Genomic DNA, 17,339 nt, shown 5'->3' with positions numbered 1-17,339 from the left:
TCAAAGGAGCGAAGAGCACACAGGCTCTATTTGACAAAAATAGGAACTTTTTAATGAAAAAAGCACGAAAGCGTAGAAAAGCTCCCAGAGCAAAACACAAGGACTTCCAACACTTGAACGTGCAGTAAAAATCTGAAGATGGCTGCCAAAGGAGGGGCTTAGGGAGAGGGCAGTCATTGGCTGGGGGCAGTATGACCCAGAGCTCAGTGATTGCTTTATGGGAGAAAGACACTTTGTAAGTGAAAGTGAAACTGTTTTTTCTTTTATCGAGGTTTCCTGGCCTGATGGGGAATATTCATGAGCATGTGAATCCTCCATGCCAGACCCCATGCTGGAGAAAGGTGTGCCCCATACTGAATGTGTATACATTGGTTTGACTTCCCTAGAACTCCTGTTAGGTGTTCCAAATAGGGTTATATTTTGTGGACCTTCAAGCATAGTGTGTTTTTATAAATGTGGTGATATAACGTGATAGTACTTATTCCGCCCAAGATTTATCTGGGCAGATTTGTATTTAAAAAATATATATATATATATTTTTACAATACAGTGTTGCCTTGGCCCATATGTATAATACAGTTTCATTGTACTGATTCTTCTGCCCAATCTCCCTCCTAAAATGAGCCTGGCTGCTCGATCTACGCTACCCTGAACTCAGGTTGTACAGCCTTATACTAGGAGTGGAGTCTTATACTGCCACAGTTGAATCGTTTTACTAAGCCCTTAGTTGGACTTCAGAAAAAAATGTCTGAACAATCTGGTTGGCATCAAACTGATCACCCAAGAAATCCCACACCCAGGAACTGGTTTATACTAGTTCAAACCACTATAGAGGGTGCACAGCTGGGCTCACAATGAGCTTATGTTTGCACAATGGGCATTTTAGGATTACCACAGGATTTTCCTGAGCCAAGGAAATAAAAAAAGGCTGCAAGCAAGACTTTGAAAAATACATTAGTACCACAATGGCTACACAAAAATGGTATTTTGTGCTACTAATGCAGTAACTGCCTTAAACCTGTGGTGAAGCCAAACTAAATTACATATGCCACCAATCTACTCACTACAACCAATGCAGGGAGATAAAATCACCCAGGGCGAAAATAGGGATTTAAAAAGCACCCCGGTCCCTGGAGCTATGTGGGCTACCATTGAACCGTATATATCAAAAGGGTTGCATTGGCAGGGGACAGGGGGAGGAAGGGGGGAGGGAGGGGACTTCAGTTTACTTCCTTGTAGCTACAAAAATAGCACAGAGATTGAAAAAAGGAAGGAAAAAGCTAAAGTTTACAAGGTCCCTAAATGGGACCAACAGAACCCCCCAAAATGGAATTCTGAATCAACAGTATCACTGTCAAGTACAGTGTTGGCATAGGTTGTGCATTTGTAATCCTCATTTGTATACCCATCTTCACAGTAGCCCACAGTTTATTTTCTAATTTGATTTAGAGTAAAGGTTCCAGCTCTGGATCAAAGGTAGACATGAGGTCCTTGAATGCAATGGACCTAAAATGCTGAGCAATAGGACCATCAAGGTTACAAACATGGATTTGCAATATTACCTTCCCTACTTCAATCCTGCTACTGAAAAGGACTCTGGTGTTACCTCTCCTTTAAAACACTGACATTATTCCCAACCCATCCACTACTAGCATTCCTTTTAAAGTCTGGGTATTCTCCCCTCAGATTTTACCTCTGCTGCTTCTCTCGGCGGGCAATCTCCTTTAGTTTGAAAGCAGCTTCACAGCGACGGCGACGGCGATCTCCACGTTCTGCTGCCTCCATCTTTGCCTGTTCCCGTTTGAAGCTGCGCTGGTAGGCTGTGATGAGACGGCGCAGTCTGGCCGTCAGGGCAGATCCAGGAGGCCAGCACAAGCGGCCTGGCAAAGGAGCTTGAACTGTTAAAATAGAAAATACCAGGCTCATCAGAGTCTAGAAATTGAGGTGAGCAGACCAATTGAGGTGAGCAGACCAGCTGCCCTTCTATTAACCAATGAAAGTGCACATATGCACTTCGACTTGAGAAAGTGGTCTCAAAGTTCCTGCATTCATGTAACAAATAAATCATAGTGTATATATTTAATATATTTTACAATCAAGAAGCTAAAATAATGGAACGGTTTAAGTAGTCATCAAAATATTGTCCAGACAAACCAGTCTTGGAAAACTTCATAATGTAAGGAAGGATTTTCAGAACCACTGCATGAGTAGGGTTCTAGAAAGCCAACCTTAACCTCTTAAGTGCCTAGGACGAGATTGCTCGTCCTTTTTGCATAGACTTACATAATAGCCTGGCACTTAAGGTATAACAAAAGTCTAACCAAAGTCTCTTGGCAGATGTGAGGGAGATCTTTCCAAAGCCCTTATGATGAGGGGTGCATAACTATCTAACCTAGTGGTACAATAGGGTTGCAAGCAAACGGTGGACCAGACAACTCCATAACAGTAGCTGTTTCTGGCAGTCAAGATTAACCATGTGAGGTGGGGTGTGGTTGGTAGTGAAGCACTGTTAATCTCCAGCAACACACTGTTCAGATGGATTTTCAGAATCAGCCCAGTGGACAGATTCTGAAAAGCCACTGATGAATCCTGCAGATTTCTCACAGAATCCCTGCCTTAAGTCTTATCCCAGGAGGCGAGGGGAAGGCAGCCGCTACCTGATGCTAACCCTGGTGTTGGCATTAGCTGGTTTGTTCACCTGGGAGGAAGAAGCCACCAAGGGAATACGATGACTCAGTCATGAGACGCGCAGTTTCATCATCTTTGAAGGGTGAGATTTCCATGATACAAGAATATTTAATGGCTTGTTGTCATAGTAAGGTTTCCCTTCCCAAAATGACCCAAATTTATAGTAGTGAGAATATTTAAAGTCAACATCGGAATGATGTATGCAAGGATCAGAGCCCGAATACCATTGCTTCCGATAACCACAATTTTCCCTTAGGTTCGAGCTATAAAAATCAAACACCAATCAGTAATTCTGCTCGTTAGGCAAGATTGTATGCAGTACCCTGTGGGAGACTGCCCCAACCCTGTACTCCTAGCAATAGGTAACCCAACCTTTGGTACAAGTCTGTACTACAAACGTTGGTAGTGCGGCTGAACAGCCAGGTTCATCACTAAAGGGGTCAATGTAAGCAGTAAGGTTGCTACACAGAGTTTTAAACAAACACTTACACATAAGGTTTCTTGATTAAACAATTTATCAGTCGGTTGAATAAGCCTTCTTTAGAAGGGAGAGCTCATGCATCACAAAATATACTTCAATAATACACACTCAGTTTCAATAAATCAGTTGATATCCATTGGGGATGGCACACAGCTACTTCCTACACCCTCAGGTGACTTAAAGAACTAGGACACTGGACATTGATTAATCACTGACACATTTAGAGCAATACTGAGTGGGATATTGAAAGGAAATGTTTCAGAGGGAGAAAGCAATGGTTCTCCAACATGGTGTCACAACTCGTGTCCGAATCGTCTGACCCTCTTCCCTCCTCCAACTCCTCACCTGTAGAGCTTGAATCCGTTGTGTACCTGGAGGACTCCCGGTAGAGACAGGCGAATGACGTGGTGAACCTCCCGCGGTGAGAAGCCACAGCGGCCACCAATAAACTGTGGCCACTGCGGCCCCGTCACCGAAGACAGGTAATAGAGGAAAAAGCCACAGGTGTAAAAAAAAAAACCTTCTTGAAATCAGAGAGCGGATGGCAGGCACGTCCGCGTGGATGGAGTTCAGCGGAGGCAGTTGGAAGGACGTCCAGAAGATACAGAAGAAAGCCACTCAGACAGCACTCATGGGAAGGCTGAAGGAATCGGGAATCCAGGTAAGAGACAGGAAGCGAGCAAACGGTTGCTGGGGGTATGACGCGCAAGATTGCGAAAATCCGTGGAGCGAGAGAGAAGTGGCCTGATACCTCCGAAGAGAAAGAATGAGGGTCCGGCCCGCAGCAGAGGCGGAAAGCAAAAAAAAGGTTGAAAACAAAGGGAGAAACAGAATAACCGTACAGGGAGAAGAGAGAATACACAGTGTACAGCAACAAAGAGGCGAGGAGCAGCTTAGACGTTGCAACGCGCCGACAGTTCAGAAACCCGGAAGTAAATACTTTCCGGCTGTCGCAAGCGAAAAAGACTAGACCAACACCCAAAAGATAGCAACAGGCATGCTGGAACTTCTAATGGCCGCTCCACCGAAACCGCTGCCATACCTTCCATGCGTCTGGGCGCATGACACATGGGGTCTGGCATGGATTCACATGCTCATGAATATTCCCCATTATTAGGCTGGGAATCCTCAGTAAAGAAAAAAATCTGTTTCAGTTTCACTTCTAAACTGTCTTTCTCCTAAAAGCAAATAACTGGTCACTGGGTCATACTGCCCCCCAGCCAATGACTGCCCTCTATGTAATCACAGTTTGTCGAGTGGAAAAGGTTACAAGGGACCAGCTTCGCTAACTGGGCTTTCCAAATCGTGTCTGGTGCATTGTGTAGTGCTAAAAGACACATGCTGGACCACCTTGGTCTTCACATGTGACTGCTGCCTTGCAGATGAAGGACATGTTTCTCTTTAATAGGTTTTCTCTGTTTTAGGGAGGTGCAAGTTTTCGGTAAAAACAAGGAAGAAAAAGTTCTTCGGTATGTTCCTCTCTGGAGGTTTCCTTCTAGAATCGGACCCCTATTTTATTTCTAAGGGGGTGCTTTCTGGGAATGAGCTGTGCCTGTGCAGATAGATATTAACACTAGGTCAGGTCATTCTAAAGGCGACCGGTTTCTGTGGTACTGGGTAGGTAGGCCACATTAATCAGGGCTGGAATAGGGGCACAGGCGTGTGCGCCTATTATGATTCACATTAAACAGCGTTGTCTGTGTCAATTCTGATCCTCTCCCTGCAGGGATGACAGGAGGGAGGGGTGAGATGGAACAGACATCAATATAAACACTGCAACCTATTATGTATGCAACATGTAAAATACTGTAATGTTGGTTTTAGCAATGAGAGGGGTAGCTGCTTACCCTCTGCGGTGGTAGAATAGCTTCCTACACAGAGAGTGGGTGGCCTGGGACCTAGGGGCCAGACAGAAAAACATTATGTCACCTCCAATCACAGATACATCGAGTGAGGAAAGCAAATGCTGTCTATCATCTATTCACTTAAACCAGATTGAGCAATAATCACTGTTAGTGCTGTGAGCGAAGCGTGGCAGCTTTAAAACTCTGCAAGTATACGGACTCAATTAATTCCTTCATTCGCACGGGGGTTGGCGTGCGTGTCTCTCGGACCCCACGTGTGGGGGAGTGACTAGCCGCGTGCCAAACCTCAGGGGTGCGCTTACCTTCAGCGAAGTGTCTGTAGTGGTCCTGTGAGCCGCGTGCGAGAGGTTTCTTCGCCGCGGCTCACAGTCCCCACTCTGTATATAGTTACCATGGTGCCAAAGGTCACATGATCGTGAAGCCAAAATGGCCGCCCCATTCGGGGGTGCCGGTGGCCTTCACAAGGTCAGGCTCAGAAGTCGGAAAACGACTCGACCGACCTGCAAAAGCCACAATAAATTGACTTTCAGCTTAATTTAAATTTAAATTCAGTCCAAATCTGAATTTAAACTTAGACTTGAATTTAAATTTGACTACTGTTCCCCCAGGGAACTGGATATCAATTCAGGGGTGCTAGTGCATGTGGCACCATCATGTCGCTTCTCAGTGGACCCCCCATATGATTTAATAGCGGGGAGGAGAGAGTACAGTTAGGGGCGCCTCAACAGGTGGTGGGGTATCAGTGTTGCTGAAAATCTATGCCACAGATGCAAAACTGCAGGTCATTCGAAATGTGGGGCGGTTCTCCCCCAGAGACTAGCCAACAATTGAATATTCACAGGGTGGCCAGGGTTTGCCAGCTGGTGGCTTCATTGAGCCCAAACTTGTCTGTTTGGAGACGGAAAATCCAAAGTTGTTCTCGTCTGAAGAGCAGATTGTGGATGTTGCCTCCCCTCGTTGGTAAGGCCATCTTCTCAATGACTGTCCATGTGAAATCTGTTGGCGTGTGTTTCTGTGCCACAAAGTGTTCCACAATGGGTGCTGTGATTTTCTTTGTGCGGATGCAGGATCTATGCTCAGCAAGGCGTGTTTTTATTGGGCGTGTCGTCGTCCCTACATAGCGCTTGTTGCATGGGCATGTAATGATGTAAATCACATTGCAGCTGTTTCAGTTGGTTAGGGTCCTTTGGGTCCACGGGAAGTGCCAGCCTATGTCAATGGAGGTGGATCTTTTGGTGCTGGGACATGCGCTGCATGCCCCGCAGGGTGTATGACCTGTTGCTTGGTTTTGACCCCACAGGGTGTTCAACTTTGGCTCTGTATCTTTGTAGGAATGCACTAGGGAATCGCGTAGATTCTCTCTTCTTTTGATGGCAAACCTCGGTATGTCCAAGTTCTGGGTGCCAACATTCAGGATAGGCCATAACTTCAAGACCTCCTTCTTAATTCTGTTGGTTAATGGCGAGAAGCACAAGACCGCAGTTATTTTGTCGGGAGGTTCCTTCTGTTTGGCATGATGTTTCAGGGTAACTTCTCGCGGGATGTTCCTGGCTCGTTTGCGTGCTTGTTTGACTATGCGTTTCGGGTAGCCCGTCAATTTAGTAGCCAAACGTGCTGACTGGAGGTTGTAGTCAGGAAGCATTGTACAGTTTCTGCAATACCGGAGGAACTGACAAAAGGGCAGGTTTCTTCTCAGGCTTGTAGGGTGGAAGCTCTCATAGGCGAGTAATGAGTTTCTATCTGTAGGTTTGTTGAATACTGTACTGACGATTGTTTCGTTTCTTATCTCACGCGTGAGATCAAGAAAGTGAACTGAACTTCTACTGTGTGTCTCTGAGAATTTGAGGAATGGATTCTGCTGGTTAAGCCACTCCATGGAAAGGACGAGATCTGGTTCGTCACCTCTGAATATCAGTAAAACGTTGTCAATGTACCTGGACCACAATTACATTTTTTCAAGCCATGGGTTATCAGGGCTGAAGATCTTCTCTTCTTCAAAGTTGGCGACGTAGAGATTTGCGAGGCTTGGGGCAAATGTCGCTCCCATGGCTGTCCCGGACACTTGCTAATAGAAGGTGTTATTGTAGATGAAGCAATTCTGGGTCCAGGCGATATCTGCCAGTTGCATGACCAGCGTAACCTGGGTTTTCATAGGTGGATCTCTCTCCCGTAGTATCTTATCGATGACTCTCATTGTGGCCATCTGTGGAATTTTTGTGTACAGAGATTCAATGTCTAGTGTCACTAGAAGATACAGAGAAGAGTCAAACGGACGGTCCTTGGTGAGTTCCAGGACTGCAGTCGTGTCTTTGAGTTTTAAAGCTGCCACGCTTCGCGCGCAGCACTAACAGTGATTATTGCTCAATCTGGTTTAAGTGAATAGATGAGAGACAGCATTTGCTTTCCTCACTCGATGTATCTGTGATTGGAGGTGACAATGTTTTTCTGTCTGGCCCCTAGGTCCCAGGCCGCCCCACTCTCCGTGTAGGAAGCTATTCTACCACCGCAGAGGGTAAGCAGCTACCCCTCTCATTGCTAAAACCGACATTACAGTATTTTACATGTTGCATACATAATAAGTTGCAGTGTGTATATTGATGTCTGTTCCATCTCTCACCCCTCCCTCCTGTCATCCCTGCAGGGAGAGGATCAGAATTGACACAGGCAACGCTGTTTAATGTGCCCCTATTCCAGCCCTGATGAATGTGGCCCACCTACCCAGTACCACAGAAACCGGTCGGCTTTAGAATGACCTGACCTAGTGTTAATATCTATCTGCACAGGCACAGCTCATTCCCAGAAAGGACCCCCTTAGAAATAAAATAGGGGTCCAATTCTAGAAGGAAACCTCCAGAGAGGAACACACCGAAGAACTTTTTCTTCCTTGTTTTTACCGAAAACTTGCACCTGCCTAAAACAGAGAAAACCTATTGTTAGGCAGAAACCTGTGCAGTTCCCTTAGGGACCACTGCAAAAGATTTAAGACTAAAGGTGTTGGCAGTAAACCCACTTGGTAGCAGTCTGCACCACCCAGATTTACCTGGTAGCTGTGGCTGAGCAGTCAGTCTTCCCTCAAGAAGAGTTAGGCAGTATGCAAAGTATACACAATAGGCACTCAGGTACAATAATACAAGCAAACACTGACCAGAGCTTTGGTATCAAAGTATAAAATTATTTATTTAAAAACAGTTTGAAACACTCCAGCACTCTTATTGTAAAATATTCTAAACACAGTTACTATTGTAATATATACACCCCTTTTTCCTTATCAGATAAGTCACAGTAAAACGCCACTTATTTTCATACAGAGGTGAGCGCTTAACTAGATTGCACTCCAATAAGTTTGTGAGAAAGGGAGGGAAAAAGACAGAATATGGAAAGGTCGACCACTCTAAGATTCAGGAACACTGTTAGCAAGGCAGAAGAGCAAAAGTCACTGGTGAGCCAAAGTCCAAAGGCTGGGCCCACTCTTAGAGAGAGCAGAGCACAAATGCACCCAAGATCACACAGTTACACTAGGCTTAGAAAGTCTTGCAGAAGGTTCAAAAAGAGTTTAGAGAGGCTTTAGGAAAGTTTAGCAAGGGTGTCCCAGACTAACCCAGGTTCGAAAGCCGGGGGCTAAATCTACCCCATACAGTCAGTAGCAAGGGAAGCTAGGCGGCACACGGTACCTTAAGTGGGAAGGATCCTCCAGCGGTGGCAGTTGTTCCTGGTAGTAGGTGCAAGTTGCGTCGTCGTCCAGGGGAAGAGAAGATTGCGACTTGGAGCAAAGATGAAGGTCGTTGCACTACCAGGGCAGAAACCAGCCGCTGAGTTTTCCGGTTAAAGGTGGTACCTTTGTTTCACGGTCATGGTAAAACGTGGTATCCCGGTTGCCGGAGTGCTTGGCACAGGCAAGGCAGCCACGAGGTACGTCGGGAAAGCGAAAATACGGTGAAACTGGTTATCCCCACCAGTCAAAGGAAGAATACTCTCCGGCGGGAGATCTCCTCTGTCGTTGGGAAAAGTGGTGAGGCAGTAAAGCAGGGCTCCACCAGTGGTGGTGTTGTGGCAGGTCGGCTCAGCTTCTCCCTCGTCGGATTCTTAGGTCCTGTGGCGACTTCTGAAGTGCCAGTCCCCAAAGCCCTGCTTTTATGCAGCAAACCCCCATTCACTCAGCCTAGCTGTCACTCAAACATGCTAAGTGCATTTGGGCCAATCCGGATGGAGTGTGACTTTAGTTGCCTAGGCAACTCAGTCCAGGGTGCCTAAATTTCCCTCCACCCCTCCCAAGTACCCCAGACAGAGTGGCACCACTTTGGAGGGCTTCTGTGGAGAAGCCCGCCAAAAAGTGGAACAAAGGGCTCGACTTGGGTTGGAGTCACAGAAGAGAACACAAACGCCTTTTTAGAATCAAGTTTTGGCAAAAAATACCAACCAGAGAATTATTAAATAAACCGGCGGTATGTTCGAGGCTACCGTAAATAATTAAAGATAGTAGCCTAAAACAATGGGAAATCCCATAGGAAAATATTTGCGGTTGAACATAAAAAGTAGTATCCACGGGGCGCTGTTGAGCAGCCGTCAAGATGGCTGCCTAGCTTGGTAGCTCCGTGTACGGCCGCTCTCTATCCCTATACATCTGCGGTTTACAACTCTTCCACGCCTTTATTCCTGCTCCTTTGCCTGGCTGACATCTGGGGCTACGTGTCAGTGTGATTTGGGCGCAAATCGGACCTTCGATGCCGAGATTCGGCTTGCTTGGAAGGCCCCTGCGGTGAGCCAGCCTCCGCGGCCGTGGAGTCGCGCGGCGTCCCGACTTTTCATCCTGCCTGGGCCTCATCACCATCGTGCCTGTGACGCCCGCCTGCTCCAGCAATCTGCGGCGACTGCGAATCTGCCCGCCCGGTGTCAACGCCTCAACTGCCGTCTATCCGGAACACCCGCGGGCGGCGCTGCCCCTGCATGAGGCCGGCATCCAGAACCCTGAGCTGCTGGCTGCCCCGAACTGTACTGCTGGAAGCCGCTCGGCGGCGGCTCGTCCGCTCCTGCCTCCGCTTTCACCTGGGGCCGTGTGTGGTCCCAGCTGCCCACATCTGTGACGCCGAGTTGCTGTTGGTGCGGCGCACCTTATCCCTCTGTGCCGGGCGGTGGCTCCCGTGGGCCGCCTGAAGACCCGGACACTCGCGGCCTGCATCTCGGGCCGCGCTCCAGTTGGGGAGCTGAGTGGACGCTGGCCGACTGCTGCACATCATCTCCACGGGGCTTCACCTCGTCAGTGACGCGGAATAGCGCCGGCCCAGCTGCCACGCTCACAATCTGGCTGGGTCGCTGGCGCGTGGTGCCCCCGCTATCCCCCCGTTCATTCCCGGTACTCCTGGGGGCCGGTGCTCCTGGGCGGCCCCTGGCAGTTTGCTGTGCCTCGCTTGGTGTGCTGTGGCCGCGGGGCGGATCGGGCTTGCTGGGACTCCGTGACTTGGATACAGGTGAGGAGCGGGGGAACTGTTCTGAGCGGGACCGCCGCTGCTTCTCTGCCCCTGCTCCCTCATGGCTCTGGGCCACCCTGGGCTGGGCTCATCGTGCATTGAACACCTTTTGATCTCTGCCATTGGGACGGATCCCCACAGCGGTCCCTGGCTTGCCCCCCTGGGCACTGTCCCCCCTGACCCCTGGCTCCTGGCACTTACACCTCCTGCCTGCTAACCTTCTTTGAACTGCGTAGCAGTATTCTGACTTTCACCAAGATAGTGCTCACCTCTACTCCTGTGACATGTGACATCTGCGGGCATACCACTCAGAGGCTATACGTATTTCTAGTGGCCGTACCGCGCCATGCCCAATAGATCCAGGAATAATAATAAGACCGGAGCCATGGACAAATTTGCGAGAGCCGCCCCGAGATCTGGCTCGGCCCATGCATAGGGGGAGCGGGCGGACTCACTGCCGACCGCTGAAACACCTCCCACAGACCTACAATCCATGATGGAATCAATGGCCAGAAATTTTGCTGCCTTCCATGAAAAGCTGGATGATATTAATGCAAATGTAGCGTTTCTCAAAGCTACATTGGACCAGCATGGGTCGAGAATTACAGAGGCCGAAAATAGGATAAGTGCTAACGAAGATAATATAACCACGCTACAGGGCACAGTATCCACTTTGGTCATGGACATGAAGACGGTGAAGGCCAAATGCGATGAGTTAGAATCCAGGTCGCGGAGGAACAATAGACGTATTGTTGGAGTCCCGGAAAATGCACTGAAGGGCCAACTCGAATTGGCAGTTGAGAGCCTCTTGAAAGACCTCCTGGGCAACCCCGACATGTCCCCCTTCTTCACAGTTGAGAGCCCACAGGGCACTATCACCACGCCCTAAGCCTGGAGACTTCCCGAGACCCATTATTGCAAAGATCCTCAGTTTTAAAGACCGTGACCTGATTCTCCGGCTTGCACGCGAAAAAGGTGAGCTCAGAATGGAATTGCAAGTAATCTGGATTTTCCCTGACTTCTCAGTTGGTGTTCAGCAGGAGCGTCGGAAATTTCTCGGTGTTAAGAAGCTGCTCAGAGAGAGGAATATCCCTTATGCCATACTGTTCCCGGCGAGATTGAAGTTCACATTCAACAACAAACTATTTTTTCACGGTCCCTTCGGAAGCAGTGAAATTTATAGAGGCACATGTTCCTCTTCATCCCCTTGCCGAAGTCATCATGAACAATGACTGAAATTGACTTAGGCCCCGCTCTCTCTAATTGTCCTGTTTACGGGGTATTGTGAGGGTTGCTGGCCGTCGACCGTATTAATGGTTCTCCTGTTATGCCATTTATCCGGGTATGCGGTTCCGACAGCTCACATGTCGGATAGCGTCTCTAATACTTACTGCTAGTTTGAATGTATTGGTGAGCTGTTCATCCTGAGTTTTCCTGGCGGTATGGGTGTTCGGTTTGCAATGTCCCAGAGCCTGGTAGGTAGGCCCTGCTGATAGTTAGATTTATATGCTAGCACTAGGATACCGCGGTTCACTGCTTGTTTTGCAACGGCCCTTTGGGTCCAAAGCGTGCCAGTGCACGGCAATGGCGCACCCCACCGCGATTGCAATGTTCTTTATACTATTGTTGTGTGTTAGCCCTGGTTGGGCTTTTGGACAGCTCGGGCCAAGTTGGGGATGGCCCAGCCGTTTACAGTTAAGGGCGGGTAGTGAGCACACTGCTGCCTGTGGGGCAGTGGTGAGGGAGGGGGTTGGGAACGGGGTGTTATTTAAAAAAGGCACACGAGGTTGCACGGCGCACACATTGTCTGGCTACGATTACACTTTCGGCGCCACAGTTGGAAGCCCATGCTATCGCTGGATTTAGGAGGTACATTAACTGTGCATTACGGGATTAGTTGTCCGACACTGTAATGACCACTCTCGTTATGTCCTGGAACATCAGGGGGTTGAGCAACCACACTAAGGCCTGCAAGATTTTGGCCTATGCTAACAGGCATGCGTGTAAGATAGTGTTTTTGCAGGAGACACACTCTGCGGGCCACATGCCGAGGACCATAGCCCCGACATGGGGCCCCGCTAGATTCTGCACCTCTTACTCCACCCAGGCTAGGGGCGTTCTCACGTTGATTCACAAATCCATTAAGTTTATCTTGCATAAAAGCTACATTGACCCAGAGGGACGCTATGTCATACTCCACTGCACACTGGTAAACAGTGAATATCTGCTTGTTAATACCTACTGCCCTAACGTCGACTCTCCTGAATTCTTTGACATTATCACCTCTATATTGCTGGGTTATGTTGGCATTCAGATAATATGGGGTGGTGATTTGAATCTTATACTGGACACTGTCCTGGATAGAACTGGCACGGCTGTTCGGGCTCTGTCCAGAGCTGCCCGTAAACTGCTAGACCACATCGGGATGCTCAATGTTTGTGACGTCTGGAGGACACTACACCCCCAGCAGAGGGAATACACTTATTATTCGTCTGTGCATAACAGTTGGTCCAGGATAGACCTGTTCTTGGTGTCAAGGGATACGATGGGCAGAATTGAGAGCTCCCGAATTCTGCCCCGCACACACTCAGACCACGCTCCAATTACATTGACCGTTGGGCTAGGGATCACTGTCCCCAAATTTCCCACCTGGCGCTTTAAATCCGAGGCCCTCCGGGACATTGTGTTCAGGGCTGAGATACTGGCGGATATCGAATCTTTCTTTGGGCACAACTCCCTTCAAGACACCTCGGCGGCGGTTAGGTGGGACGCCTTCAAAGTATATATTAGAGGTATGTCTATCTCATGGGAGGCGGGGGTATTAAAATCAATCAGAGCCGCTCTTGGCCGCTCCGAAACCAAACTAAAGCAATTGGAACTGCGAGGCTCCACTGGGACAGATCACACTATCCTCGCTCAGATTAGCGAAGAGCTCCATACATACAATGCTCTTGCCACCAGTGAGGTCCAATATTTCAGCCGCCCACAAGCCGCCAGGAAATATGGTGAGGGGGACAGACCTGGGAGAACGTTAGCCACACTAGTGAGGAGGGAGTCTGGCCATACTCAGATCACCTCAGTCAAAGATAAACAGGGAAACATACTGTGGACTGACCAACAAATCCTAGATATTTTCACCGAATTTTACAGTTCCCTCTATACCCAGCCTGCTGAGCATACCGAGCAACACACCCGCGACCTTCTTGACCAGATTCCCACTACGGAGATCTCCCCTTCCACGCGAGAGCAACTAGATTCCCCAATCACCTTGGACGAGGTAGTGTCCGCCATCTCGGACTTGCCCAAAGGTAAGGCACCGGGTCCTGACGGACTTACTGCCGAATTTTATCAAGAGCACATCGCCATACTAGCCCCTAGGCTGCTCGAGGTCTGGACCGAATCACTACGGGTCTCTGCTCTTCCCCCCTCCATGCGGGAAGCAGTTATCACGGTCCTGCTCAAACCTGGTAAGCCTGAAGATGAATGTGGATCTTATAGACCTCTCTCTCTCTCTCATGAACCTTGACACAAAAGTCTTCGCTAAAGTTATAGCAAATCGATTCCTACCCATCATGACATATTTAGTTCATGAAGACCAGTCTGGCTTTGTCCCTGGGAGAGCTACCTCCCACAACATCAGGAGATTATTTAACGCCATGTCTCGTATGAACCAGGACGCGCAGGCCGTGGCAGTCAAGCTCGATGCCCAGAAGGCCTTCGATATGGTCTCCTGGCGGTACATGTGGCTGGTGCTGGAGACAATGGGTGTCGGTCCAAATATGATCAGGTTCATTAAATTGCTGTACACTTCCCCTGTGGCGCGGGTACGGGTTAACTCCCTAACCTCTGATCCCTTCACACTTTTTAGGGGCACCCGCCAGGGATGTCCCTTCTCACCGATCCTATTTGCCCTAGTGATAGAGCCAATGGCAGACTGGGTTCGTGCTCGGCACGCTCACAGGGGGATCAGACTGAAAGATAACCCTGAGATCATCTCCCTGTACGCAGATGATGTCCTACTGTATATTCGAGACCCCACAACCCACCTTGACCCCATCTTGAGGGACATTACCCGTATCTGCGCCCACTCTGGCTTCACAATTAACTATTCCAAGTCCGAGATCTTTCCACTTACTAAATCGACTAAACAACCCGCTACTGAATTCCCTCTCCGCTGGTCCCCGGATGGTATCAGATATTTGGGCGTTCATATCTCCCTGACGAAGCCTGCTTTACTGGCCGACAACTACACGGCTGTAGCGCAAACTGTTGAGTCTAAACTGCTGCGATGGCATGTTCTCCCGCTATCTATAGCTGGTCGACTCTCCCTCATTAAAATGATTCTACTCCCCAAGCTCCTTTATGTTTTTGCCAACATACCCTTATGGCCCGGGAAGGCCTACTTCACCAAACTTCACTCGCTCTGCGCACAGTTCTTGTGGCACTCCGGTGCGGTTCGCAAGAAGTGGACTGACATGGCACTCCCATACAAGCGAGGGGGTCTCACGGCTCCTAATCTGACCCTATATTGGACTGCGGCCCAAGCCCAACACGCCACTCATTGGTACCTAGGTTCTCCAGTGCGCCCGCATGTCAAGCTGGAGCGGCTAGCAGCCGCTGGTGTCAACATAATGTTCCTCATTCTGCACCAACATTACACACCCGACTCCCCTATTGTTCCAATCGATGTGACCCTCCGTGCCTAGATGCGCCTGCTCTACCCGACGCCTGAGTCCTCTTCATATTACAAATGACTTCCTGCAAGGTCCTTCCCCGGGCAGGAACCCACACATGACACTGCCTTGGTCCGACACTGGAGTTCACTGGGTTATCAGGCTTTATCAGACTTTTACCCTGAGGGCAGATTTATTGAACCCCAGACGTGGAAACACTGGTTCCGCAGTAGAAACTCTTCCAATACTATAGACTCCGCGCAGCGTTTCGTGCCATGTGGCCCTCATTCCCAGACAAGCCCCCGGATGCTCCGGCGATTGCATACATCGCTAATTCTGGTGGCGCCGGCGGCGTCGTATCCTCTCTGTATAAGATCCTGGAGGACACTACCCCGAATCTGGCTCTTAGGGCACGTGATGAATGGGCAGACGAATTGGGTCTGGAGATTTCCGATGAGATTTGGGAGGGAATGTGTCTTCACACTCAAAGAGTCTCTCTAAACTTTCGGTATTGTGCCATGCAATACAAGCTTTTAAACAGGCTATACTATACTCCACATCACACCTCGAGGTTCACCCGTGCCACTGTGCACTCCTGCCCACGTTGCGGGGCCGAAAAAGCTGATCATTTACATATGTTTTGGTCCTGCGATAGATTGTCAGAATTCTGGAAGCGCATCCTAGAAACACTTGCTGCAATAGCGGACACAGTGATTGACCCTGATCCCTTGGCAGTCCTGTTTGGGGTGTGTGGGGGGGAGTGGGTCTGCACCGGGAGCTTGGCTAAGTTTCTGAACATAGGCTGTATGGTAGCCAAGAAATGTGTACTCCAGGGTTGGAGGAGCTCCTCTCCTCCGGTCTTCCAGACTTGGCTGCGTTTGCTCACCTGGTCACGAAACTGCGAAGAGGAATATCTGACCATGCTCCCGGGCCATTCACGCCCCAAAAACATTTGGGTTGAATTTAATGCGTACCTCAGCAGTCAATGTGATGGCGCGCCCGGGTCGGGCTCGTCCCCTACTCCAGCGAAATTTACTCCTGCACCGTGAACTCATCTTTTCATTTCTCCCATGTGAAGCTCAGTTGATTTGTTGTGACCACTGTGATTTGTTTGACTTTTGTACCAAGTTGTAATGCGACTGTACTGCTCACCTGCTGGATTGATGTGTGTGCCTATGTATACCTCTGCCGCCAAAAATAAGTTAAAAAAAAAAGTAGTATCCACTGCCACCAGCCAAAACTCGATCAGGGGGGACGGAGACGTGCCCCCTCGACTAACAGACCCCGGGGCAATTGAATTGCCCCCGCCAGTACGTCCACAATATGATGGTTTGTACTGGTTCTGTTCAGAATTTAAGACTAGTAAAGTCAATGGTGACTTTACATGCCCTGGGAGACAGTAGTCAGTCCCAGGGTATGGAGTCTATACTGGGGGGTCACTAGGACACCCCTGTGTCACTGCACTGAGGGTGCTGTGTAACACACATCACAAGAACACATGAAGCCCTATGGAGTAAAAGACCCCATAGCCCATTAAACACATCTAGATTCAAAGAAACACACTGAAATCATGCCCAAGAGTGAGGGTAAGAGTCTCACTCTTAGCAGGAGAAAAAAAAATAAACCCCAAAAATCCAGCAAAGCTGCTGGGGGACTCACTAGGTTAGGAAATTCAGCCTAAACAGAGAATTCTCCCTAACACCTATTAAAAGAGAACAATGTGCTTCATCTGCAAGGCAGCAGACACATGTGAAGACCAGATGGTCCAGCATGTGTCTTTTAGCACTACACAGTGCACCAGAGATGATTTGGAAAGCCCAGTTAGCGAAGCTGGTCCCTTGTAACCTTTTCCACTCGACAAACTGATTTCTCAGTGTGACAACGCTTTTGGGCAACCCCATAAACAGTTTTGTGCTTTGTTTTGCCCTCTATGTAAGCCAATCCACTGGCAGCCATCTTCAGATTTTTACCGCACGTTTGAGTGGTGGGAGTCCTCTTGATTAGCTCTCAGGCTTTTTACTTCGTTTTGCGCTTTTTCCTAGAGTCTACTCTATTTTTCCAGTCAATTGAGCCTCAAGCTCAATCGATCCATCATCCGATTAACAGGGACCCATTTTAACGACTTTCAACACCCCTCAAGGGCGAGTTTGTCGAGTTTGCTTCTTGG

General features: G+C 48.9%; 1 protein-coding gene across 8 annotated transcripts in view; it reads right to left on the bottom strand.

Moving 5' to 3' along the window:
* The window catches only part of CHD8 (chromodomain helicase DNA binding protein 8), a 1,687,145-nt gene that overhangs the window by 504,518 nt on the left and 1,165,288 nt on the right, over positions 1-17,339 (bottom strand). For all 8 annotated transcript variants that reach the window (XM_069633907.1, XM_069633913.1, XM_069633911.1 and 5 more), the window contains exon 29: positions 1,694-1,898. In XM_069633907.1, the coding sequence (XP_069490008.1) occupies positions 1,694-1,898 (205 nt within the window). The remainder of the gene's footprint in view (positions 1-1,693; positions 1,899-17,339) is intronic.

Source organism: Ambystoma mexicanum, chromosome 13 (assembly GCF_040938575.1).
Source record: "Ambystoma mexicanum isolate Mex_15411 chromosome 13, UKY_AmexF1_1, whole genome shotgun sequence".
Taxonomy (NCBI): Eukaryota; Metazoa; Chordata; class Amphibia; order Caudata; family Ambystomatidae; genus Ambystoma; species Ambystoma mexicanum.
Note: the sequence above shows the minus strand (reverse complement) of the source record. Positions and strands in the feature narration are given on the sequence as shown.